This window comes from Molossus molossus, unplaced genomic scaffold, assembly GCF_014108415.1.
Source record: "Molossus molossus isolate mMolMol1 unplaced genomic scaffold, mMolMol1.p scaffold_m16_p_11, whole genome shotgun sequence".
NCBI classification, from domain to species: domain Eukaryota; kingdom Metazoa; phylum Chordata; class Mammalia; order Chiroptera; family Molossidae; genus Molossus; species Molossus molossus.
The window spans coordinates 80,467,708-80,490,463 of record NW_023425346.1 but is presented as its reverse complement, the minus strand read 5'-3'; the positions used below and the strand labels follow the sequence as shown (position 1 = coordinate 80,490,463).

Sequence of the window (22,756 nt, the reverse complement as noted above, 5' to 3'; positions counted from 1 at the left end):
GCTCGTGCCTGGCACTGGGGAGTGCGGCTTATTTTCTCCTGATTCTCCACGCCCCCACCCCGCCCCACGCATGAGTGGAGTGTTTAAAAGAATTATAAAAGAATCTAGTTAGTTGGGTCCAGATTAATGATTAATGAAGTTTTGGTATAATTATTAACTTGAAAGAGTTTAAAGAGCAAGTGAATTGTATGAAACATGGAATTTGCTTTTTCAGGTAGAGTTTGTCATACCTGTGCCAAAATATGGGACAAAAGGGAAAAATGGCCTTTTGTTACCCTAGTGGATATTTTTCAGTTTTTCAAAACTGTTAACAAAGGTTGAATCTGTTCTACCCTTTTTGAATATGGTGTTCTGTAATCATATATGTACACATAGCACATAGACCTATATACAAATAGATTGTATGTAACCCACCTATCAACAAAAATACTTTGGCAAAACTTTCATAGACTACTGGAAGCTGAAGTTATCTGTCTGACTCAACTAACTGCTATTTTCCCAGAAAGTTTTGCCCTCAACTTTTCAACTGTCTCCTCTGTCAGCTTTGGAGAAACAGCTTATAATTAAAAGCACCCCAACTGCTTGGAAAATCCCTTAGATTTCAAGTAAAAAAATTTCCTGAGTTTTAAATTCCTCTCTAGTTAGCAGCAAAAATATCATATATTATTGATGGGATTAAGAATTGAAAATTTTTAAAGTCTCTTTCAATATGTTGCACAGTTAAGTTGTACTTTATAAATGATTTTAATGATTTCATTGCAAGTGTCTAGATACACTGGATGATAAAGGTCTGTTGTGCTGTCCCAGCTATAACGCTATTTATCCATGGCAGCCTTCTCTGTGACCAAACAGCATCTTTATATCCCATTACATTATTTATCACAGTTTAACTTCATTGTTATTAGTTGTATATTATTTTCTCTCTTCTCTCTTAATCATGAATTTGTTGAAGGCAGGGACTAGGTTGTATTTTACTCATCTTGCTATTTCCCCAAATTGCCTAGCTTCTCAATTAATGCTTGTTGAATTATTGAAGAGTTCAGGCCAAAAATAATTAAAAAGTCAAAAGTGAATCATAGCAGAAAGTATCTACCCAAATCCTCTCAGTGGAAAAATTTCATATAACTATAATTTCACTTCGGATTCAGGGGCATGATGTTGTATCCCGAGGAAAAAGATCCAGGGATGTAAAATAGATGGTTAGTTCCTCAAATGATCAAAAAGATCAAAACTCATCAAAATACAAATCTGTAGAACTGAAATGGGGAACTACTGAACTAAAGTGACCAACTGAGGGTGACTTTTCATATGAGAAATGTGAAAAATGAAAAAGAGAAAAGAAAAAAGAAACGAATAAAAGATGGTAAAGATTAGCAATAGTTTATCCAAACAAGTACTGCCCGTAAGCAGCTTGCATGTTAGATCTTAAAATGCACAGGCAGTAAGAGGAACTCAACAAAGACCTCAGCTGAGGATGTCTGCAGAAGCCAGTCTCTAGCTACTTCCTGTCTGAATGGTTGTTAAACACAGAGCGGATTCAGGACATTGCTGCACTTCAATGAAAGATAAAGGCGGCTGAGCTGATCCTCCAAGGAAGGCTCCAGCGCATGGGGGTCAGGCTGGAGGGTTGCAAGAAAGAGATGCAAAGAGATGCATGCAGTAAACCCTCATGGGATAGAATATACCACCTTTTGTATAGGCAGAGGACATGCTCCAGTGTCCTCTCAGGTGTTCTCCCTGAAAATAGGGGTTCATTTGTTCCCTGGGCTTGAAGGCCTTTGTTCAAGAGAACACATTTTAGATGTTCATCTGGGTTTGGAGGTACAGTTTTGGGCTACTTATAAGAATTGCAAATTACCTGATGACAAAGACCTTCTTTTCTTCCTTTAAAAAAAACCATTTATCTGAGTCCTTAGCATCTGTTACGGTACTTGGACCACAGTAGGTATGAACTGATTTTTGAATGTATCAATTTGCAATAAAGGGGTAAAGTTTATATAGTATCAACCTTATTAGCATGTTACCTTAACGATCTGAGCCAACCAGCTGCATTCATTGAGCAAAATGAACAGATAGACTTCCGCTCACCTGCAGGAGCAGGCCTTCAGGGGGTCAGGGATGAGTGTGAGAGACGGGGTGCTGGCTTCCCCGCATGGCGTCCACTCCCTACACCTGCTGGTTCTCTCCTTTTCAATGCCTCCCCTTCCTCCAAGTACCCAGTTCTCTTCATAGACATCCTTTTATACAGTATGTAAACTGAAGCCGGACAATAACTGATTTAGAACTCAAAGTTTCTACTTTTCCAATCACTCATGGACTGACTATTAAATGCTCAGTAGGGGGCTAAGAAGTGTAGTACTGAGCACTATTAAAACTATATGCATATTATCTATCTACGTCACTACCAATTTCACAAAGACAGACACACACACACACACACACACACAGAGCCACTTTAGGGGTTACAACATTACAGATATTCCCACAAACAGTAAACTTTTCCAACAGCTAAGCTCTCTTAATATCAGAAAGATGTCCTCAAAAGCCACAAAGTAATAAAACTTAAGCACCCCCAGCTAGTCTATGTCTGGAACTGCTTCTCATATTTCGTTAAATGAAAAAATTCTTTTCCTATGTCATCTGATTACGAGGCAATGTAAAAATGAATGTGTACATAGAATCATAAACATGTCTATATACTTTCGTATGTTTTCAAATGCTCCAGAAAAGTTGTAAAAACATACTACATATTTAATTTGTGGTATTTGGAGATCTTCCTCAATTTTCCCTTCTTAATTGGCATGCATTTAGCAAAATGTGTTCCTCCTCTCCGGCTTAGAAGCAAAATCTCTAAGTATATTTTGATAAGTTGAATTTCCATTTTGGTTCACACCCCATATTGGTTTATTGTGTCACTTAAAAAAAAATAATTTGAATTTAGGCCGAGCCAAGCTTATGTAAACTACAGCGTGTGAACCATGGTAATTGATATCTGCACGAGGTTATTGCAGATTGATCGATGAGGGTTGCATGACTAGCTCCAGCAAAGTATGTTTATTTCCTCTGAATATTTCTCATTTGAGGGTATGAATGGGTCAATGATATTAGGCAGCCATTTTTATCTTAAGTCGTATACATAATTGAGGCAGGGAATATTTTAGCATAATGCCAGTTTTCTTGGCATTGCATTTCTGTTTGCTAGTGAAAAGAAGAATTATGCTTTCTCAAGAACTGAATGGCCATTTCTTAACATTTTGTAAAATGTTCTGGTTTCACTTAAAGCCTTTCTTTGTTAGGCCTTACCTGTCCATACTTTGAAATTGACAAGGTAAATCTACAATTATTGAGGATAGAACTGACTGTTAGAAACTAGAAAAATTATACATCAAATTTTTAATCTGCCGTGTAAAAAAATATAGCAACATATTTAATGTCAAAAGCAGCCAACTATAAGCAAAAACATTTTGCTAAAGTTATGATCTTGTTTTTCCAAAGTGGAATATTTAATGGTCATTGCATTTTTTTTTTTTCAATATGCACTCATTTATGTGACCGCTACAAAAGGTGGCTCTGAAATTTAAAAGTTCAGCTAGTAAATTATCCTTTCTTGACTTTCTTATTACATCTATTATAACTGATTAAAAACATATGAACTCCACTATGTATTTTCTTGACTCAGTGATTTTTTTCTTCTTAAAGTCAATCCACTAAATGGGTTGCTCCTTATTCAGCTAAGACATTATACTTTTTTGCAAAGACACGTTATTTGATCTGAAAATATCTCTAAGTGCCTGAAATATATATATACATATATATATTTGTGTATATATATATATGTGTGTGTGTGTGTATATATATGTGTGTGTGTGTATATATATATATATATATATATATATATATATATATATTTAGCACTTGAAACTTTCTCTGGCTATCATAGCTTCTGTTAGAGACTGTGAAACATTTTAGGATTATTGACCAAATATCAATTATCTCTATGTCCTCAGTGTCAACCTGAATTGGAAATGTGCCATATTTTATAGCTTCACTAATAACATTGTTAATTAGCTGTTGATACTGTCAATAATAGAGTTTGCTATTTTTTAAAAACAGATTTGTTTAAGCAACTCCTTATCTAGTCATTTGTTTCTTATTTTTGAAAACTGGTGCTACTATTATAATCAGGGTAATTTTTAGGCAGAACACTATACTTTCAAATGTCGATAGGAATTTTAGGCTATTGGTTTTATTTTATTTTACTTTATTTTTTATTTATTGAATTTATTGGGGTGACACTGGTTAATAAAATTATATAAGTTTCAGGAGCAAAAACTCTATACTACATTATCTGTATATTGTATTGTGTGTTCATCACCCCAAGTCAAGTCTCCTTCCATCACCATTTATCTCCCCTTTACCCTCTTCTATCTCCCCACCCCCTTTCTTCCCCTCTGATAATCACTGTACCCATGTCTGGGTCTGTCCGTGAATTTTTAATTTTTGTTTAGTCCCTTCACCTTTTTCAGCAAGCCCACAACCCCTCCCTTCTGACAGCTGTCAGCGTAGGCAGTCTATTTTAATGCACAGTTACTAATCACCTTCCTACTGATTCTTAGGAGTTTCTCAATTTTAAAAATTACATAAGTAACTTATTTTAAATCTGATACTATTGTATACTTTCAGGTCAACCAGGACTTCACCTTCTCTTTAGGGAAATGCAAGGAGACGAGACAAGTAGAAGTTACGATCTATGCCTCCAGACAACTAGGATCCAGACCAGAAGACAAGACATAGAATTGCAAGAGAACATATAATAAGAAATTATAAGATAAAAACTGTAATTTGATGGCAATGTGGACTCCTAATTACGGACTAGGGCTTTAGTAGTATTCCTCCCTGAGGGAGGAGCTCTGTGGCATCTGGCATGTGACCGGCGGCTGCTGCCATTTTTCACGAGCCTCCCTTTCCACTGCAGTTTTTTCTGCTTGCCCCCGAAATATAATCCGCACTGTGGATTCTGGCTGAATAGGCTCAACATGCAGGACTAGACAGAGCCTCCTTTGATGGAGAATAAGCCAAGGACAGTGTGCTTCAACTATAAAATCAAGTTCAGTTTTCCCTATAAAGGCAAGTCTTTCATTTTCAGAGGTTGAAATGAATGGTACTTAAAAATAATTTCAACTGGTTAAATGTAAGCCAATGGAAAAGGATGAGGGCAAAAGCCCAATTAGAAAATAAACAACAACAAAAAAAACCTCTCCAGGATCACAGCGTTCGTGTTTATTTGGGAAGTGGATACCTTTCATGCACTTTAAGGTCTTGTCTCTCAAGATCTGGTTCAGTGATAGGAAAACAGGTGCTGAGAGTCCTGCTGGCCCGGCCACGATGCTTCAGCAACCCATCCCCACTGTTCCACTCGGCTACAAAGGACCGCATGCTTCTTGACACCATTTCATAGCTCAAGGGACAGTCTTATTCCTCTGAACTCTATAGCTTTGTCAGCCATTGATGTCTGCCTATTCTGCCTCTTGGTTCCATTCTAGCAATTATTCACTTGAAATATAAAATTAAAATGAGCGCAGTTTCGTGTTTGTTCATTCATTCGTTCATCCATCACTCAACGACCACTTATTGCATGCCTACTCTGTGAAACGCACATATTAGATTCTGAGAGAAATAGAAAAATGATTATAATGTAGTCCTTGCCTCAAGGAAATTACAAGATAGGGAGAGAAGGCACGTCTGAAATCACAAACATCTACAATTCAATGAAGCAAAATAACAACAATAATAACAATGTGTATCCACCATATGCCAAGACCCACTCCAGATGCCTTAATTATTTCATCTTATATAAGATTTCACAGGAACTCTGAAGGCTAGATATTATTTCTCCTTTTTGAAGAAAATTTTCCAAACGAGTAAGCTGAGGCTCTGAAGTTTTCAGCAAAAGGTGCACGAACGCACAGAGAGGAGCCAGGCTCGTGCACTACTCTGCTGGGTCTTAACGCTGCCTCGCCTGCAACCAGGCGCCGTCTCTCAGAGAAGAGGGAAGTTCGCCGTTTAGTGGACACCCCGTGCCTGGCACGACTGTAAGGCTTCACTCCGGCATCTCCTTGAATCCTCGCAACAATATCAGGGCTGCAATGGCTACGCACTCATTTTGCAGTTAAACAAATGGAAGACAGGAAAATTAAGTAACGTGACCCTAGGTACTGAGTGGAAGAATTTTCTTCCAACTTAGGTGGTTTGGGATGCTATGATGGAAAAAGTGAGGTTTGCCGAACTGTCGTTAATTTGGACCGACTTAGCTAGAAGGAGGGTTTCCAGGCAAAGGGAATGGTATTAGGAATGGCAGAAGGATTGGAAAGGTCTATAGTAACCTCAAAAAGAGCGAACTTTCCAGAGTGGGTGAGTATCCAGGTCACCTTGGCCAGAAGGAGAAATTGTACCTGGAAAACTAGGCTAGTGTCAGGTCCTAGGCCAAGGAGTATGCACTGTATGCAGCGGACAGCAGAAAGTCATTGATCGCCTTAGAGAGGGGAATGGCTGATCAAAGCTATTAGTCACTGATCCACGCTTCACCAACCTCTTATATTCAGCAATCTCTACTTCAAGAAATCACCATATCACAAATTCAAATTACTTATTTAAGATCCTCTAAGAACATGGATATTTACGGCTTCCATCTAAACAGCCAATTGTTATTACTGTTGTTAAAAAAAAAAAAAAAAAGAGCCCGGCCAGTGTGGCTTAATGGTTGAGCATTGATCCATGTACCAAGAGGTCACCAATTCGATTCTTGGTCAGGGCACATGCCCAGGTTGTGGGCCTGATCCCCAGTGGGGGACATGAAGGAGGCGGCCAACTGATGTTCTCTCTCATTGATGTTTCCATCTCTCTCTCCCTCTCCCTTCCTCTCTTTCTAAAATCAATAAACAAATAAATAAATTTTAATAAAAAAGAAAAGAAAACAAAGGCTTCTTTAAGTGACCTGTTGGAAAAGCAGACTTTGATGTCACAGCCCAAACCACTCCAGCCTCTTTAACTTTCTGTTAAAATCAAACAAAGGGCACAAAGCAGAAGGAGGCAGAAGTCTGAGCCGGGGAGGGGTCAGGTTCCTTTGGATGTCCGTCTGAAGTCAATTCATATGCACTATTAAGTCATTAAAGAATTGAACCACAGAGCAAGAACAGGTAGGTGGGATAGGGTGAACGGGCAGAAAACAGGTCATGTTTGTTCCATTTCCACCAAAGAGTGGATCTGAAACATAAGCAGGCCAGAACTGCACCGCCCACTGTCATACAGACAGCAAAAATGCAAAGTGAGGATTTTGTGAATTTAATGACTGCGGTTACAAGTGTTTTCTGCAGCCCAGACCCCATGGAACTAGAGCTGCTGGCAGTCCCCATGCCATCTGTGCCCCTCCTGCCTGAATCTGTGTCCGGGGCTGCCCAGCACTGTGCAGCCAGCTCCCTCTCACTACTGTGCTGCCATCTCACGCCAAGATCACGACGAGGCGCGACGTCCAACTGGTGATCAATAAGAAATGAGGAGAAGCTTCTTGAATGGAATTATCTGGCATGACTCCCAGCTGGGCAAAATCTGCATTCAAGTTGGCCATCTTCATCATGACAGTATCCAACTCAGCAATTTTCACAGATGGTGTGTCTCAGAGCATTCTGGGCTCGCAAAGGCTACTGCATGAATTATCTGGGGTCTTTAATCCCCAGAGCTGGTCAGAAAATAGCACCGAGCACCTAGAGTGAGCCAGGTGCTTGCTTCATAAACACTACTCTTCACAAGTCTAAAAGATAGGCTGCTCATTTAACGGGTCAGTGTGTTCAAGCAGACACAGTCTTTCACCAGGTCGGGCCTCTCCTGGGCCTTGTAATCCTTCCACCTGGCCACATGCGTCCCCAGGCCACCACCTGGGCAGTTGATCCCGATCACAGTTATAAACAACAATCATTGGGAAAATGTTTCAAAACGCACATCCTAAGGTCCAACCACAGAGGCACTGAATATCTATAGCATTTTTCTATCTATACCTGTATATCTATATCTATATTATGTAATTATCTATTCATCCAAAACAGGGTTTCTTAACCTTGGCACAGTGACCTTGAGGGTCTGATCATTCTTTCCTGCAGGGGGCAGTCCTGTGCATTGTACGATGGAGAGGAAGGAACATTCTTGCTTTCTACCCACTGGATGCCGGTGGCACCTCCCTCCTGGTGTGACAACCAGCAATGTCTTCAGATGCTGATGAATCACTCCCAGTTGAAAAGTGCTCAGGAAATTTGGAAGAAAGCATATTCAAGCATTTTGTATTTGCAAATCACAGGCCTAGGTTAGGATTTCTATATAAAGAATGTGAGAGGAGAAAAGCAGATTCTGGAAGGCAGTAGGTAGAGGATTCTTTCAACCTGCAGCAGGTACCAACCTACATGAACAATAAGGAATTTCGGTCTCCAGAATGGATGGGTTGTCTTGGACGCTTTCCGAAGCAGGATATGACATAACACATGTCCAATAAGAAACAAATGTGCAATACTTCAGAAAGCCTTGCAAATACCATCTGATTCGGAGAAGTCTGAGTTGTCCACGTTTTCAGAGCACTTCAGTGACTTAGGTTTACTTGTTCACTGCCCAGCCCCAAACTAGTTCACGGTAAATATTCTGCATTCGCTTAACTTTTATTTATTCTTTTTTTCCTTCAAAGGAACTTAGCAGTTAAAGCATTTTATCCAAACAAATGTATAAAACTGAGTCCTTAAGTACTATTATTACTATTTCATTGCATGGTAATAAAAAGAGGACTTCAAGAATACATCCTCAAAAGTGGTTTATCCAAAGGCATGAAAACAGCTGATAAAAGGAGTATTGGACTCTTGTCCCTAAATACTACTCACCAAATGGCCTTCTACCTCGTTCTGGTTACCCAAAGCTTTCATGGAAAAGGCTCCTTTCAAATTCTGCCACTGCTGTAGGTAACCTCCATCAAACCAAGCGTCTCTCTCTCGCTGACTGGCATAAAGTTCAGTGCATGATCCAAATTGATCGATAATGTTGAATATATTTTTATGTGTATATTAAAAGCAAAATCCAGCCCTGCTGGTGTGGCTCAGTGGTTGAGCATCGGCCCATGCACCAAGAGGTCTGGTTTGATTCCCAGCCAGGGCACATGCCCAGGTTGTGGGCCCGATCCCCAGTGGGGGGCATGCAGGAGGCGGCCGATCAATGTCCTCTCTCATCGATGTTTCTATCTTTCTCTGTCCCTCTCCCTTCCTCTCTCTCTAAAACCAATAAAGAAAAAAATTTACAAAAAAGCAAAATCCAGATAAACAGAATTTAGAACTTCTTTCCAACTATTTTTTGTTGTTTTTTTTTTAAACAGATCACGTATTCTATACATTTCTGTGGAATCACTTCCAGGTAGATTAGTATAATTTCTTTTCAGAATGTATTTCAACTGCACTATAATTGAAGACAACAATATAATAAGTCACTCCAGGTTATGTGAATATAAGAGTATCCTCTTAAAACACTTTTTAAAGAGCTGGTGTACTTTCATCTTAGAAGTCTGTCTAAATGACTACTGGAAAGCATGCCAGTCAAGTGATTCATTTTATGTATTAATCCAGCTCGCCTGACAGATAGTTGCTAATACAGCACTTCTAACATTGATTCGAGTTCCATAGAAGGGTTTTGGCTCATTACAAATGCTGGCACAGTGTTAGGAGGTAGGTGTTCCCATCACTCGTCTATGGGAATATGGGAATGTGCCAACTTTTTTGGTGACCACAAGCATTTCTGAGAAGATAGGTGTTACAATGATCAAAGAAATGCACAGATAGTAAAGCCACCAGCACCACCACCCCCCATCCTTCTAAATCAGAAGAAAATCTTGAAAGATGGCCTCGAATGAGGGATGGGGTGCGGCCACTGTGCTCTGTGTCCTCTCCTCTCTCTCTAATTCTTGTTCTAGGAAAGCAGACTAACCTGACTGTGACACAGGCCTCGGTAGTAACTCCTGGGATATGGCAACTCTCTTTCCATTCACTGAGACGGTGAGTACTACAAAGAACAGAAGTCGGGTAGCTTCTTTCTGTCAGCATGAAATGAGAACACGACCGTCCTGAGAAGCGTCACCTAGTAATACTATTCAGAACTCCCGTGCGGGGATGATCTAATAAGAATCTAAAAGTAATTAACTAGATTTCGTTTAGCCACCCAAAGCCTTATTCAAATACACATTTTTATCAGGATTCTAAGAGAGCCATAAATTGGGGCATTTTGTAAAACTGGGATCTAATCCAGTCCATGATCTGATCAGGGTTCAGTGGTAATAATAAATTGGGACTATTAAAACTGGGAAGCATTCCAACATTTTATTTTGCCCACACCATAGGACCTAGCAAATTCTACTGCAAAAGACAGGGGTATTCAGTGAGGAGCAAAACCATGCTGAATTAATCATTTGAATGTAATCATGCCAAAACATGGGTGTTTTCAACAGTTTAAATAATGCCAAAGTTTAAGTTCAGTAAATAATTAATTATAGAGAGTCTCTTGGCATATTAAAGAAATCAGCCTTCTGGTTTCTTTAATAAAATAGGCACGCTTTTTAGGCTACAATAATGAAAAATCCCATCAATTCATTTGTTGTTCTATGTATTTAGGAGTATAATACTTATGTAAGTTATAACTAAACTATTAATTCAGAATATAATACCTTCATTTCCTTTCTTAGAATACAATAAGCATCTTCATTTTTCAGCATGAACAAATGTTGGATAAACCCTGTCCTTATTCTGGTTTTCATTTCAATTTCCAGTAACATAAAAATCTCCCAAAATTAAATAAAATGCTGAGAGGCTGGGAAAAGATTTTCACCCACTTGTATTCTCCAACTATAAATGGTCTCTGAATGTTTTTATTTCTCTAAGATGCATTTCGTTTATGTGGGGGAACTTGCAGCTGCATAATTAAATCTTGGTTTGCCAAATATCAAAAACACATGTATTGATTTAGGCAAGGGAACAGGCCACAAGCAGCTCAGCTGATAAGGCCGGGGAGAAGCCTCCGCAGTCCTGGGAAGGCGTCCTGTGAGGAAGGAAAACGTAGAACCTTGAATGCAAACACTGAACCAGATGAACTTTCCTGAGTCTGAGCTTCACTCTCGCTGAGGCATTCTGTTCGGGCCACTTGTTGAAAACAAGGGCTGTGTGTTTTCCTACTTCTCAGTCCTGGGACTGGAGAGGTGGCCTCGTCCCCCCACCTCCTCGTTTACCTACTAGGATTCTAGTAAGATCTACAAAACAAATTTTCATGCACACATTGAGTGAGCGCCCCTACAAAATAAACTCTGACAATGGTATAAGCATAATAGAAAATCTTGGAGCCGAAACTCATATGTTATTAGACTCCCTCGTACCCCCCGTGTTGGTAAGGCACTTCATTTAGTGAAGTTTTACTTCTGTGACATGGGGCTTGAATGGAAGACAGCCTTTGGTGTGAACAGATAATTTTCCCCTCATTGCAATAATCCTAAATAAATGAGGGGAATATATTTACCTTTACCTAATCTCCTCCTGACTTCTGAGAAGGTTTTAATAATACACATACAACATGTATGTAGTGAGGCACTTTACAGGTCCAAGAATCTGGTTAATTGCACACTTTGCAGATGTTACACATTTAAGTTCAAGTCTTAAAATTGAACAAAAAAATATGTTCACTGACTGGCTAAGACAACCTCTTGCTTTCTGTTGATGGCACTAATTTACATAATCTGAATGCCTGGAAAATGCTAATTTAATTTAGCCTGATAAAAAAAATCCTAGAATAAACTTTGAACATAATACTGGATTCATCCTCCCAGCATGGACACAGGCATTGGGAATCAGTGTTTTGTTATGACCAATCTCACTAGAAGAAAATGAGTTTATTTTCACAGCAATGGACTCCTTGACTTGTTTCAGGAGGGGACACATGATCAGCTCAGGAAATTAAATGTGAGACAAAGAAAATCCTAACGCACAATGTTGAGCAAGAAACTTGGGCTTATACCCTCATAAGAGTGGTGCACATACTACCGTGAACCAATGCCACGGCAAGTTCAAGAAGGGCCCCTCTAGGCAAGTCAAGGTAAATGCTTCTATACTTTGCATTTATATATTTATATATTTCTCAAACGCTGAGATCTGGGAAAGACTGTAGAAATAATCTAAGGACAAAAGCAGCATTAATGGTACACCAGATGATTTCTGATGCTATGTGGCTTAATGTGTTTAATTGCATTAACTGATAGAATTTTGCATTTATATATTTTATTGAGTTGCATATACATAAATATAAATAAGACAATGAAGGCAATATATCAATGACTGAAGATCACGGCACTCTGATCTGGTCCAATACTTTCCTGATGCACTAATCCTTTCTCAATCGGGTCCTTATTAGACATTTCCAGTGTCAACAAACTCGCAGCCGCACCAGGCACTGTCATTGTCAAGATGCTTTCCCTTCTATTAAGCTGAAGGCCACCTCTCTTAAAATAATTCCTCATTAGCATCTTCCAGAAATAAATGAGTGGATGAATGAGAACAGGGAGAGACAGACACATAGAGAGAGAACAGAATGGATGGGGTAAAATATATCTAATTCCTCTCCTATGGGAAAGTTCTTTAATCGTGTGAAATCAGCTCAATCTTAACTCTGCAGACTATGCATCCCCAGGTCCTTCAACATTTTCAAAAGACTTGGGTTTGGTGCTGCCAGTCTCTGTGTGTGAGAGAGGCACAGGATGCTGTAGGTATTCTCTGAGCTGCATAAAAGCAGAATTGTTGTTTCTCCCTTCGCTTGGTTCATGCACTTGCAGTCATGTAGCCGGGCTGGATTAGCTTTTCTGGCAGGCACATCCTCCTATTGACTCATGCTACTCGTTCCCTCAACTAAAAACATCAGGCAAACTTTTCATATATTTGATATTAAGTCAAACCTTCCACATCCTGTGTTAGAACCATTCATTTCTGGACCTAAAACCAAGACTTTACATTTATTCCTATTAAGTTTCTTTGTGTTTAATTCAACCCATTGTTCCGGATGATTCTGTCATTGGACACATTACCAACCCCTGCAGCTTCTTGGCGTTCAGATATGGCCAACAGGCACAGAGATTTGGTGCCAATGCTCAGCAGGCCAGTGTTAAAAATAAATTCTGAGAAGACCATTTTTCTTGTAAGCTTATATTGATGGAATTTATTAGCAATCTTGGGGTACAGTTTCTCAAATAGCTAATAACCCCTCTAGGGTTATGTCATCTGGTATGTATATCTGTGTTATCCACAGGATATCATGAGACAACCAGTTCTCATGTCCAGGAGGGTACCTTCACTCTTTGTGAAGTCCAGCAACTGGAGCAGGGCTTTAACCTCCACACTGACAGTCTGAGGAGGAAAAGTCACTGTTAGGGGATGGGGACGGTGCTGTGCATTGCAGAGTGCTTAGCCATATCCCTGACCCCTACCCAGTACATGGCAGTAGCAACTCCCTCCCCGCCTCCTAGCCCCTCAAAACCGTGACAAACAATGTCTCCAGATACAGCCAGATATTCTTTGGGAGATACCATTCCCCCCGCCCTGCTACTGAGAAGCACTGGGGACTCCGCATTCCTCCAGCTGAATCCAGTAACTTAATCCACGTGTTACGGCTTTTTTGACCTTTTCATAGCAATAGTTATGAGTAAGATATTCATATATAGTACCAAATAGTTCCATATCATACATTAGATATGTAGATAAATAAAAATAAAGAGATATGGAAATCTTAATAAAAATAATGAGAGAAATGGAGAGGTATGATATAATTCTAAAATTTAGAATTAAGTTTAGTTTAACCCTTAAGTTAAACAGTAACAAGAAAATTGAGGTTTCGAGCAGGAATTATATGATTTAAAAAAGGTAATCTAAGAGGGTTTTTGTTCCTGGATGCTCAACTAGGTATTACTATTTGGACCAGTGAAAAATGGAAACAAACTATATGTTTGACAATAGAAGATAAGTAAGTTATGATATATTGATCTCACAGAATATTAGTCATCAAAATTACATATTTTGAAAACATCAATGACATGGGGAAATGCTCATAATATAATGCTGTGAAAAAAGGTAAGATACGCCCTGGCTGGTTTGGCTCAGCGGGTAGAGCGTTGGCTTGCGGTTCAGAGGGACCCGGGTTCAGTTCCCGCTAAGGGCACGTACCTCGGTTGCAATGTGTCCCCGGCCCTGGTTCGGTTGTGCGCGTGGCAGCCACTCGATGTGCACCTTTCACATCGATGTTTCTCTCTCTCTCTCTCTCTCTCTCTCTTTTCCTCTCTCTCCCTCCTGCTCTATCTGAACAAAAGATGAAAAAATGTCCTCGAGTGAGGATTAAAAAAAAAAAAAAGGTAAGATACTATATATGCTATATAGATATCAAGATTACAAAAAACTCACAGTGGTTATGTGATTACAATGGAATTGTGCATGATTTTAATAGTCTTCTTTATACTTGCTTATGTTTCCAAAATTTTGTTAATGAACTTACTGTTTTTCTAAGTTTTTGTGCATGGCAGGTGCTGGGGAAAAGTGATGTATATCCCCTTAGGTGTGAACACTGACAAGGGTTCCTATTGTGTGTGCAAAACCGTGTGTTAGTAAGAGAGGATGCTTCAGAGAGGATATATAAGAAAAATGACAATATTTTTAGACTGGGTTATTCAATTTTCATTAAAAAAAATCAGTGTAGCATTTCTCATAGAATAGGAATAATGTTCCAGCCAAATCCTGTCCCTCCAAGTCAGTGGTTCTCAGACTTTAGAATGCAGAAGACTCACACAGATTCCTGGGCTTCAGCTCCCTTGTCTCATCCTGCACCTCTGGTGTGGGATTCAGGAATCTTCATTTTTAATAAGCACCCCAAGTGATTCATTCTGACGCAAGTGGTCCATGAGCCACACTTTGAGAAATACAGCTATAGGAAGGCATGTGGTTTGATTTGGATGAGGTCCTTTTTTTGCCTCTATTTTTGATCATTTCTTCCTGGTTATGCACTAAACAGAGTTGGTATAGACCCTCAGTGGTGTGTTGGTAAACTGGCTCTTTGGAAAAGCAGACCCAACTTACTGCATTTGCCAATGTCTGTGGCGTAGTAAATACTCTCACCATAACCAATTTCAAGCTACCGATGGTTTATCAAGTAGCTCACAGAATTCTTGAAAGAGTAATAAGTATCTCTCACCAGCTGGTATAAGCTGGCTTCAGCACTGTGTGGTATTTATTAAGTGCTTTAAATCCTTTGAAATAGGGATATGTTAATGAAAAATGATGAACTCTGTGATGGCTAGGGCAAAACAAGGACACAACAGGAGGGCTTGAATCATCTTAAGGTAATACATTCCAAATGTATTAGAAAAATAGGCAACTTCATGAACTTCTATACACTCTTTCTGATTTTACTCCATGTTTTCCATGGCCATGCCACAGAGTGATGCACTCGCTGAGTTCTTCAGGAGTTGTGAATTGGTTTCCTATGGATGATGGAGAGCCAAGAAATGGGACTCCAGGGTTGGGAGCCACGCCAAATGTTCCACCCCCACGCCACCCCCACAGCCCCCGCCCGGAGCTGTTGAAATGCCCTCGGTCATTAATTCTGCAGCACCCAACCATAAAATCAACTCCTCCAGCTCCTTCCCCTCACACATGATTGAGACAGCGCTGTCCCTAGGAAACCCGCATCAGATGTGTTTTATGTGTTCATGTGTGGGACAGGGCCTAAGTGGAGGCTAATAGCACTGTTCTTTCAATATTCTGACCAGACATATTTTTAAAAAATTGGACCTGAAGCCTATATAGCCAGCCGAGGCGAATTTACAGCCCTGCTTTAAGCACAAAACTCCCTCAGGCACCTGCTTCCTCAAGGCAAAACCAGAAAGGAAATGAACTCTTGCTTAAAGACAACCCACCTGATTTTATGGGTTATCCATTTTCTCGCTGGCACACAGTTCCCTGGCCACCACGAGCAGCCCCCGCCGCCCGCTCCCGGACAGGCATGAGGCCGCAGGACATACGAATCCTCCCTGCAGCCAGCAGCTCGGGTGCACTGCAGCCAGCAGCTCCCCTTCCTGGAGACCAGGCACAGGCGCCCGCTCCCGGGCAGGCATGGGGCCGCAAGGCACACGGAGTCCTCCCTGCGGCCAGCAGCTCAGGTGCACTGCAGCCAGCAGCTCGCCTTCCTGGAGACCAGGCACAGGCGCCCGCTCCCGGGCAGGCATGAGGCCGCAGGACATACGAGTCCTCCCTGCAGCCAGCAGCTCAGGTGCACTGCAGCCAGCAGCTCGCCTTCCTGGAGACCAGGCACAGGCGCCCGCTCCCGGGCAGGCATGAGGCCGCAGGACATACGGGTCCTCCCTGCAGCCAGCAGCTCAGGTGCACTGCAGCCAGCAGCTCGCCTTCCTGGAGACCAGGCACAGGCGCCCGCTCCCGGGCAGGCATGAGGCCGCAAGCATACGGAGTCCTCCCTGCAGCCAGCAGCTCAGGTCGCACTGCAGCCAGCAGCTCGCCTTCCTGGAGACCAGGCACAGGCGGCGGTGTCTCCAGAAGCAAAGCCGCGGGAGCAGCAAGGACCTGAGCAGTGGGCTCAGCACACAGATGTCTTTGCCGATACGGGCACTGAAGCCTCCGGTTCATGTGACGGGATTACTGCGCCGGGGGCTACCGAGGAGAACTCATCTTTCTTGTCTTTGGGGCAGCTCTGCCGGGGAACAGTCAACAACAATGCAAAGCACGTGATTTCCTTGTAACCGCGCCGCTGACCCTGGGACGGAGTGTACCGACCCTTCAAAAACGAGACAGGACCAAATAGGTGGCGGGTTTTTTCTCGCGATTGATGAACTCGGCCTTCTCAACAGGAATCGACTACAAGGCTGGGGTTAGGGGTTAACGGCAGATACTCGCCCTGCTCTGGGCTGGAAAACAGTGAACAAGGATGAGCTTCTTAGTGCACATACTAGAGTATTACAGCAAGTATGAGAAACTCTTTAAAAAATAAAACAACTGTAGTTACTAAAAAGCAACTAAAAAGTTGGACAAATCTGACTTGATACACGATGAAGTCAGACTCGAATACTTAAAATTATATGTTAGTTTTATCACATCTCAGTCTTTCTCTTCATCTGGTTGTAAAGGTGAAGAAGTTTCAGGAGAAATATGAATATTCAACTACAAGTTCCGAAATCAGATATTTACACATCTTCTTGGATGAATGCCAGAGTTAACATCAGAGACGTGAGAAGAACCTTTGTCCAAACGGGACACTCAGCTCCTCAAACAGCAGAACGCAGCCGGTTCACTGTCAGGACCTCGGTAAGCGGAACCGGCCCTGTAACAGATGGGCCACATACTCTGCGACTTGCTGATAGCCTAATGACAGACACTGGCTTTTAAAAAATGAAGGACATGTACTTCTCAAATTACAGTACCCAAATGGATTTAGCAGAATAAAATTAAGAAGGCAAACAACAGTTTGACAAAAATTAGGAACAGACTATGGAAATATGATAGTTCTAAACATCAACATCAGGATGATCTTTTTTATTTTAAAAAACTGGTCATTTAAACCACAGGGAAAATAAGCACCGATATCGCCAAAACCAGGGGTAGCATATCATGAAATTATAAATATTGATGTAATAAAATCGTGAAGTTAATTTTTCTCAAAATGTAATAAAAATCCCCCAGGACAGGCGTCTCCTCTTTGTATCAGTCAACTTCTGTGCTTAAAATAAAAGCTCTCCAGTCGATTGATGCAGTCACCAAATTAAACACAGACCGTGGCTCAAACACAACAGGGGCCCGACAGTGCCTGCTCACCTCTCGCGTTCTTCTTTCATTTTTTCCAGCTCCTCCTCCTTCAGGCCACCATGCTTCAGAGAACCTTTGTGCTCAGCCTTCCCACCCTTATCATCTTTCTTCTTTCCAAATCTAGTGAAACATGAAGGAGAAGATGGTTGTTAACGATAATCATGTTCTTTTTGTGATAAATTTAAGATAATTATGAGATGAACTCATTAAACCATAATTCTTCATTGTAAGCAATACAAGATCATTTTGCATAAAATGGGAGTAAAATAAGATATTGAAAGCAGAAAAATAATATAGTTGCTGAATTTTCTTCCTTCTACCCTCCCTCTTTCCGCTGAGATATTGATTGTGCAGCATGCACAAAGTCGTGATTAAAGACTAGAAATTTCAGACCATTAATTCAGTAGAGATTAAAGAACTGAAAGGTTATCATTAACATGCAAGTGAAAACTGACCGCCCTCCGAAACAGAGCTCCAAGTAGCACTGACTGGTTCAACTCATGGGATGATATGATGATGGTGCTGCGCGGGACCTTACCAAACACCTACTTCAATACTCTCATTTTACACATGGAGAACAGAAAGCTCCAAGAGACCTTGGGCCTTGACCAAGACCACCCAACAAGTTCAGGACAGGGCTGGGATTAGAACTTGGGTCACCTCCTCCACTGTAGTCTTTCCTTCACAGCACACTGCCTCCTATGTAGCCAGGCTTCCTAAGTCCGCCCAGGGTTACTGTGGTCTGAGCACTCCTCGGTGCCCAGCACATTTATTGTTAACTGAGCACAGTGGCAATCGTGATACCTTATTTTTTCCTCTCCACTGTTATTGAGATACAATGGACACTTAACAGTGTGTAAATTTAAAGTGTACAACGAATTGACAATGTATAAGTTGTAAAATGATGACTGTCATAGTATTAGCCACCAGCTCCATCCCTGCATATAGTGACCATTTCTTTTTTGTGGGAAGAACATTTAAGATCTACTCTTATATCAACATTCAAGTGTATGATACCGCGTTATTAGCTAGAGTCACCCAAATTTGTCAATCTTACACCTGGAAGTTTATACCCTTTTGACCAATATCTTTACATTTCTGCTATCATCTAACCCTTGGTAATCACCACTCTACTCTTTCTCTGAAATTGTCTTTTTTAGATTCCACATATAAGTGCTATCACACAGTATTTGTCTTTCTCTGTCTAAATTATTCTATGTAGCATAATGCCCTCCAGGTCCATCCATCTGTTGTAAATGGCAGATGTCCTTCTTTCTCAAGGATGAATAATGTTTTGTTGCATATACAGTATATACCACATCTTCTTTATCCATATGTCTGTTGATGAACACTTAGGCTGTCTCTACATCTTGGCTACTGTGACTAAGGATGCAATGAACATGGAAGTGCAGATATCTCTGCAAGATCCTGATTTCAATTCCTTTGGATATTTACCCAACATATACTGGATTCAGATTGCTGGGCCATGTGCTCGCTCTAGTTTAACTTGTTTGAGGATCTGCCATACTATTTTCAATAGTGACGGTATCAATTTACATTCCCACCAACAGCCAACAGTGAGCTAGGGTTCCCTTTAAAAGAACAATGTGTTTCCTTAGCATTTTTAGGAAAATGAAACTGCACATTTGAAATTTAAAAAGCTATTAAATTATTAGTAGGAGACATTCTTAAACGACAGGCATTTTTCCCAGCAGTTATTTTCTTCAGAAGCCATCTCCCATGGTCTTGGCATCAACACACATAAAAAAATGACTTGATGCTCTGCTGATAACGAGGAAAAAAAAGTTACTCCAACCTAAGGACATTTTTCAGATTTCACATTCTTGGGCTGACTGCCACCCCCGCACCCAACCCTGATCCCTGTCCCTCAAGCCTGCTGACAAGACACAGTGAGTCAGAATCTCCTCACATGAAGATCTGACTTACAGTCTTGTAAGAGACTCTTGTCTTCTTCTGAATTTCATAAAAAATGGGTTATATTTGTGTTTTCTAGATTGTGTTTCACCCCAAAGCAGAGGTTGTCAGTCATGTGGCAGCTCTAAGTATCACACATGGAAGACATCACTGCTGATATCCATATTCCCCTTGTTAGGAGAGTGCAGACGGCACCCTGGTTTTGCCACAGTCTTGACTCTTCTGCATAATTTTCCATGTATAATTCCAATTAATACGTCCTCTTTCATGAACTTTCTCTCCATCACCCCCCTCTTGTCCTTCCTGCCTCCCTTTCTGAATCTAATCTTCTTTCTCAATGAAGAAGTGACCTGATATAATTTATAGATATAAACAGAGAAGATAAAAAACAAATACAAAATACAGGAACATTAACTTTCAAATATAATGGAGATATGTTGATATATTCAAGATCTCTCTTAAACCCACAAAGCAGGAGACATCTAAACAATGTGTATTCCCATGAATACATTCTTCAGTTTTTTTAGACCCCTGCAGAAGAGTCTTAGGGATCAACATTATTACTCTAAAATTCCTTATGTAAGAAGTTAATACCTTAGTACATCACTTGGATAAATAATCATCCCTCAGAATGTCATTAGAAATAGTAATTTTGGGGCAAAAATAAATTGTAGGAAGTAAGGGTAGAATAAGTTTCAGGAAGTTGATAAGGGCAAAAATGTTGCCAGAAAAACTGTATAGATATTAGACATTTTTTCTAAGTGTCATAAGTATCTTCTTCTAAATTTGGAAGTGTTGGATTTTCTGAGACAAAAGTAGTCTTGTTTTTGAAAGGTAAACTAACCTATGCCCTTGATGTTTATTACCACTGCAAATAAAGTGTTTTTTCCTTCCTGCAGCTGAAATATTTCACTTGTACTACACTTCAAGAATAGCTTATTATATTCCCATTATAGTGGAACATGTTTGATAAAGAAAAGGTTAGTTATAAGTAAATTCTGCAAAGCATTTTCTTCTTAGCAAGAATCATTAGTAATAGTCAAATCAACCATTTTCACAAATATTATAAGTGTTTTGAATGAAAGCTCACGATCATTTACTAAAGCTTCCAATTAACAGGGCAGAAATAGTGAGAAATGTATTTCACAAAACAGAGAGAACAGTCACAAGTTATCTTATTTTATAAAGTTTGGGTAGGTTCAAGAGCAGAATTATTAAAAAAAAAAAATCTTTAAAAGGACTCCCATATTGTTAAGATGAGGAAATCAAAACCCAGAGAAGTTAACTGCATTTTATTTATTAACACATGGAATTCTTTAGTCCAATTTTGCACTTATGACACTTAGAAAAAATGTCTAATATCTATAGAGTTTTTCTGGCAACTTAATTATCAGTGGTGGTCATGGTGGTGGGGGAAGTTGGGAGAAAAGCATCCATTAGCTGAATTTTACAAGCCTTTGTTTTATTTTCCAAAGCAGCCTCTTCGGGGGTCATTTCACAGCCATCTTACTTTCACTGACACACAGAAACAGGAGTTGGGGAGATTCGAATGCAGCAATTCATCTCCTCATCAGCTATTTTTCTAAGAAAAGGCGTGAGGGCCCTAAATGGCTGAAATTACTGCGTTGCATTCTAGGGTTTCAAATATCCACTGCATTCCAAGCCTCCCATTATCTATTACCTAGGAAATTTGAGAGTTGGCCATTCTGGGCTAGGTGCCTTAAGGAAATTGCTTATAGGTCAACCTTGCTTTATATAAAAGATATTTTCCTGAAGAATTCTGTGCAAACATATGGCTTTAATCAATAAAATCTTATGTTCCATGTACCTGGGAATCCTGTTTAAAGAATTTTATGATGGATCTTTTTGTAAAGTGGAAAAATCACCTTTCAACATACCCTTTATGTAAATTTAGATTTTCATGAATTATAAGTTTGCTTAAAAAACACCTGTCCCTGTTCATTTCTACAGAGAGGTTATATGAAACAGCTTCATGGAAAACTAGCTTCCTTGCTTTCTTCTTCTCTCCTTCATGCATTTCTTTTAAAAATATTTATTAGGCATCTCTTCCAGGCTATAGCACGTGGTGTAGGTTGGTGCTGTATGGGGATACAAAACCAACACTACCCTTGCGGAATTTACATTCTAACAGAGGAGATGGTTTCCAACAAGCATATAGATGTGCAATTAGAAGTTGTGAAAAGTGCTAAGAAGGGTGTTAAGAGAGATGATACTAGGATAATGGTTTGTTGGGGACGTGTTCAGTGAAGAAATGACATTTACATTGAGACTATACGGCGACGGTTCAGACCAGCGAAGATTGGGTAAGCCTGGTGGGTGGAGGGATTAGCACGTGCAGGGACAAGCGGCGGGAAAGGCTGGAGCCTCCCAAGCAGCGGCAGAGCTCAGAGCTGCAGAAGGAAGGAGAAAAGAGCGGACCTTGCACAGGACCCAGAGGGAAAGCAGGGCAAGGGCCATGGCGTGCAGGGGACAGAAGCTCGGAGTGATAGTCAGTCATTTCTTAGTAATCCAGAGAACAGAGAAGCCAGCCAAGGAAACTAGGAGATTTACGGAGTTGTTAGAGGGGAAACCAAGTCGTTTTAAGAAGAAGTGACACAATGTGATGTGCCTTTTGATGGACCATGCTGGTTGCTGGCGTGAAAAACCAACCAGTAAAAGCAGTGAGCTCACTGGGGCCTGCCGCAGGGGTGTGGGTGAAAGGTGGGGGTGGCCCGACTGCAGAAGGGGCCCTGAAAAGGGGAGACAGTGATTTGGAAGTGGCGGGTCAAGGGAGAGGAGTCACACGTTCACTGTAGACATAATTATTTTAGTATGCCTTTGGGAAATCCCGACGGGTGGCCCAGGGACGGGACATCGTCCGGAGGAACCGTAACATTTGAGGTTTGGCTGGTGGG

The 22,756-nt window shown here is 40.6% G+C and overlaps 1 protein-coding gene across 1 annotated transcript in view; it reads right to left on the bottom strand.

The window, feature by feature from the left end:
- The window catches only part of PARD3B (par-3 family cell polarity regulator beta), a 979,738-nt gene that overhangs the window by 168,146 nt on the left and 788,836 nt on the right, over positions 1-22,756 (bottom strand). The window contains exon 19 of the mRNA XM_036254726.1: positions 17,916-18,026. Coding sequence (XP_036110619.1) covers positions 17,916-18,026 — 111 coding nt within the window. The remainder of the gene's footprint in view (positions 1-17,915; positions 18,027-22,756) is intronic.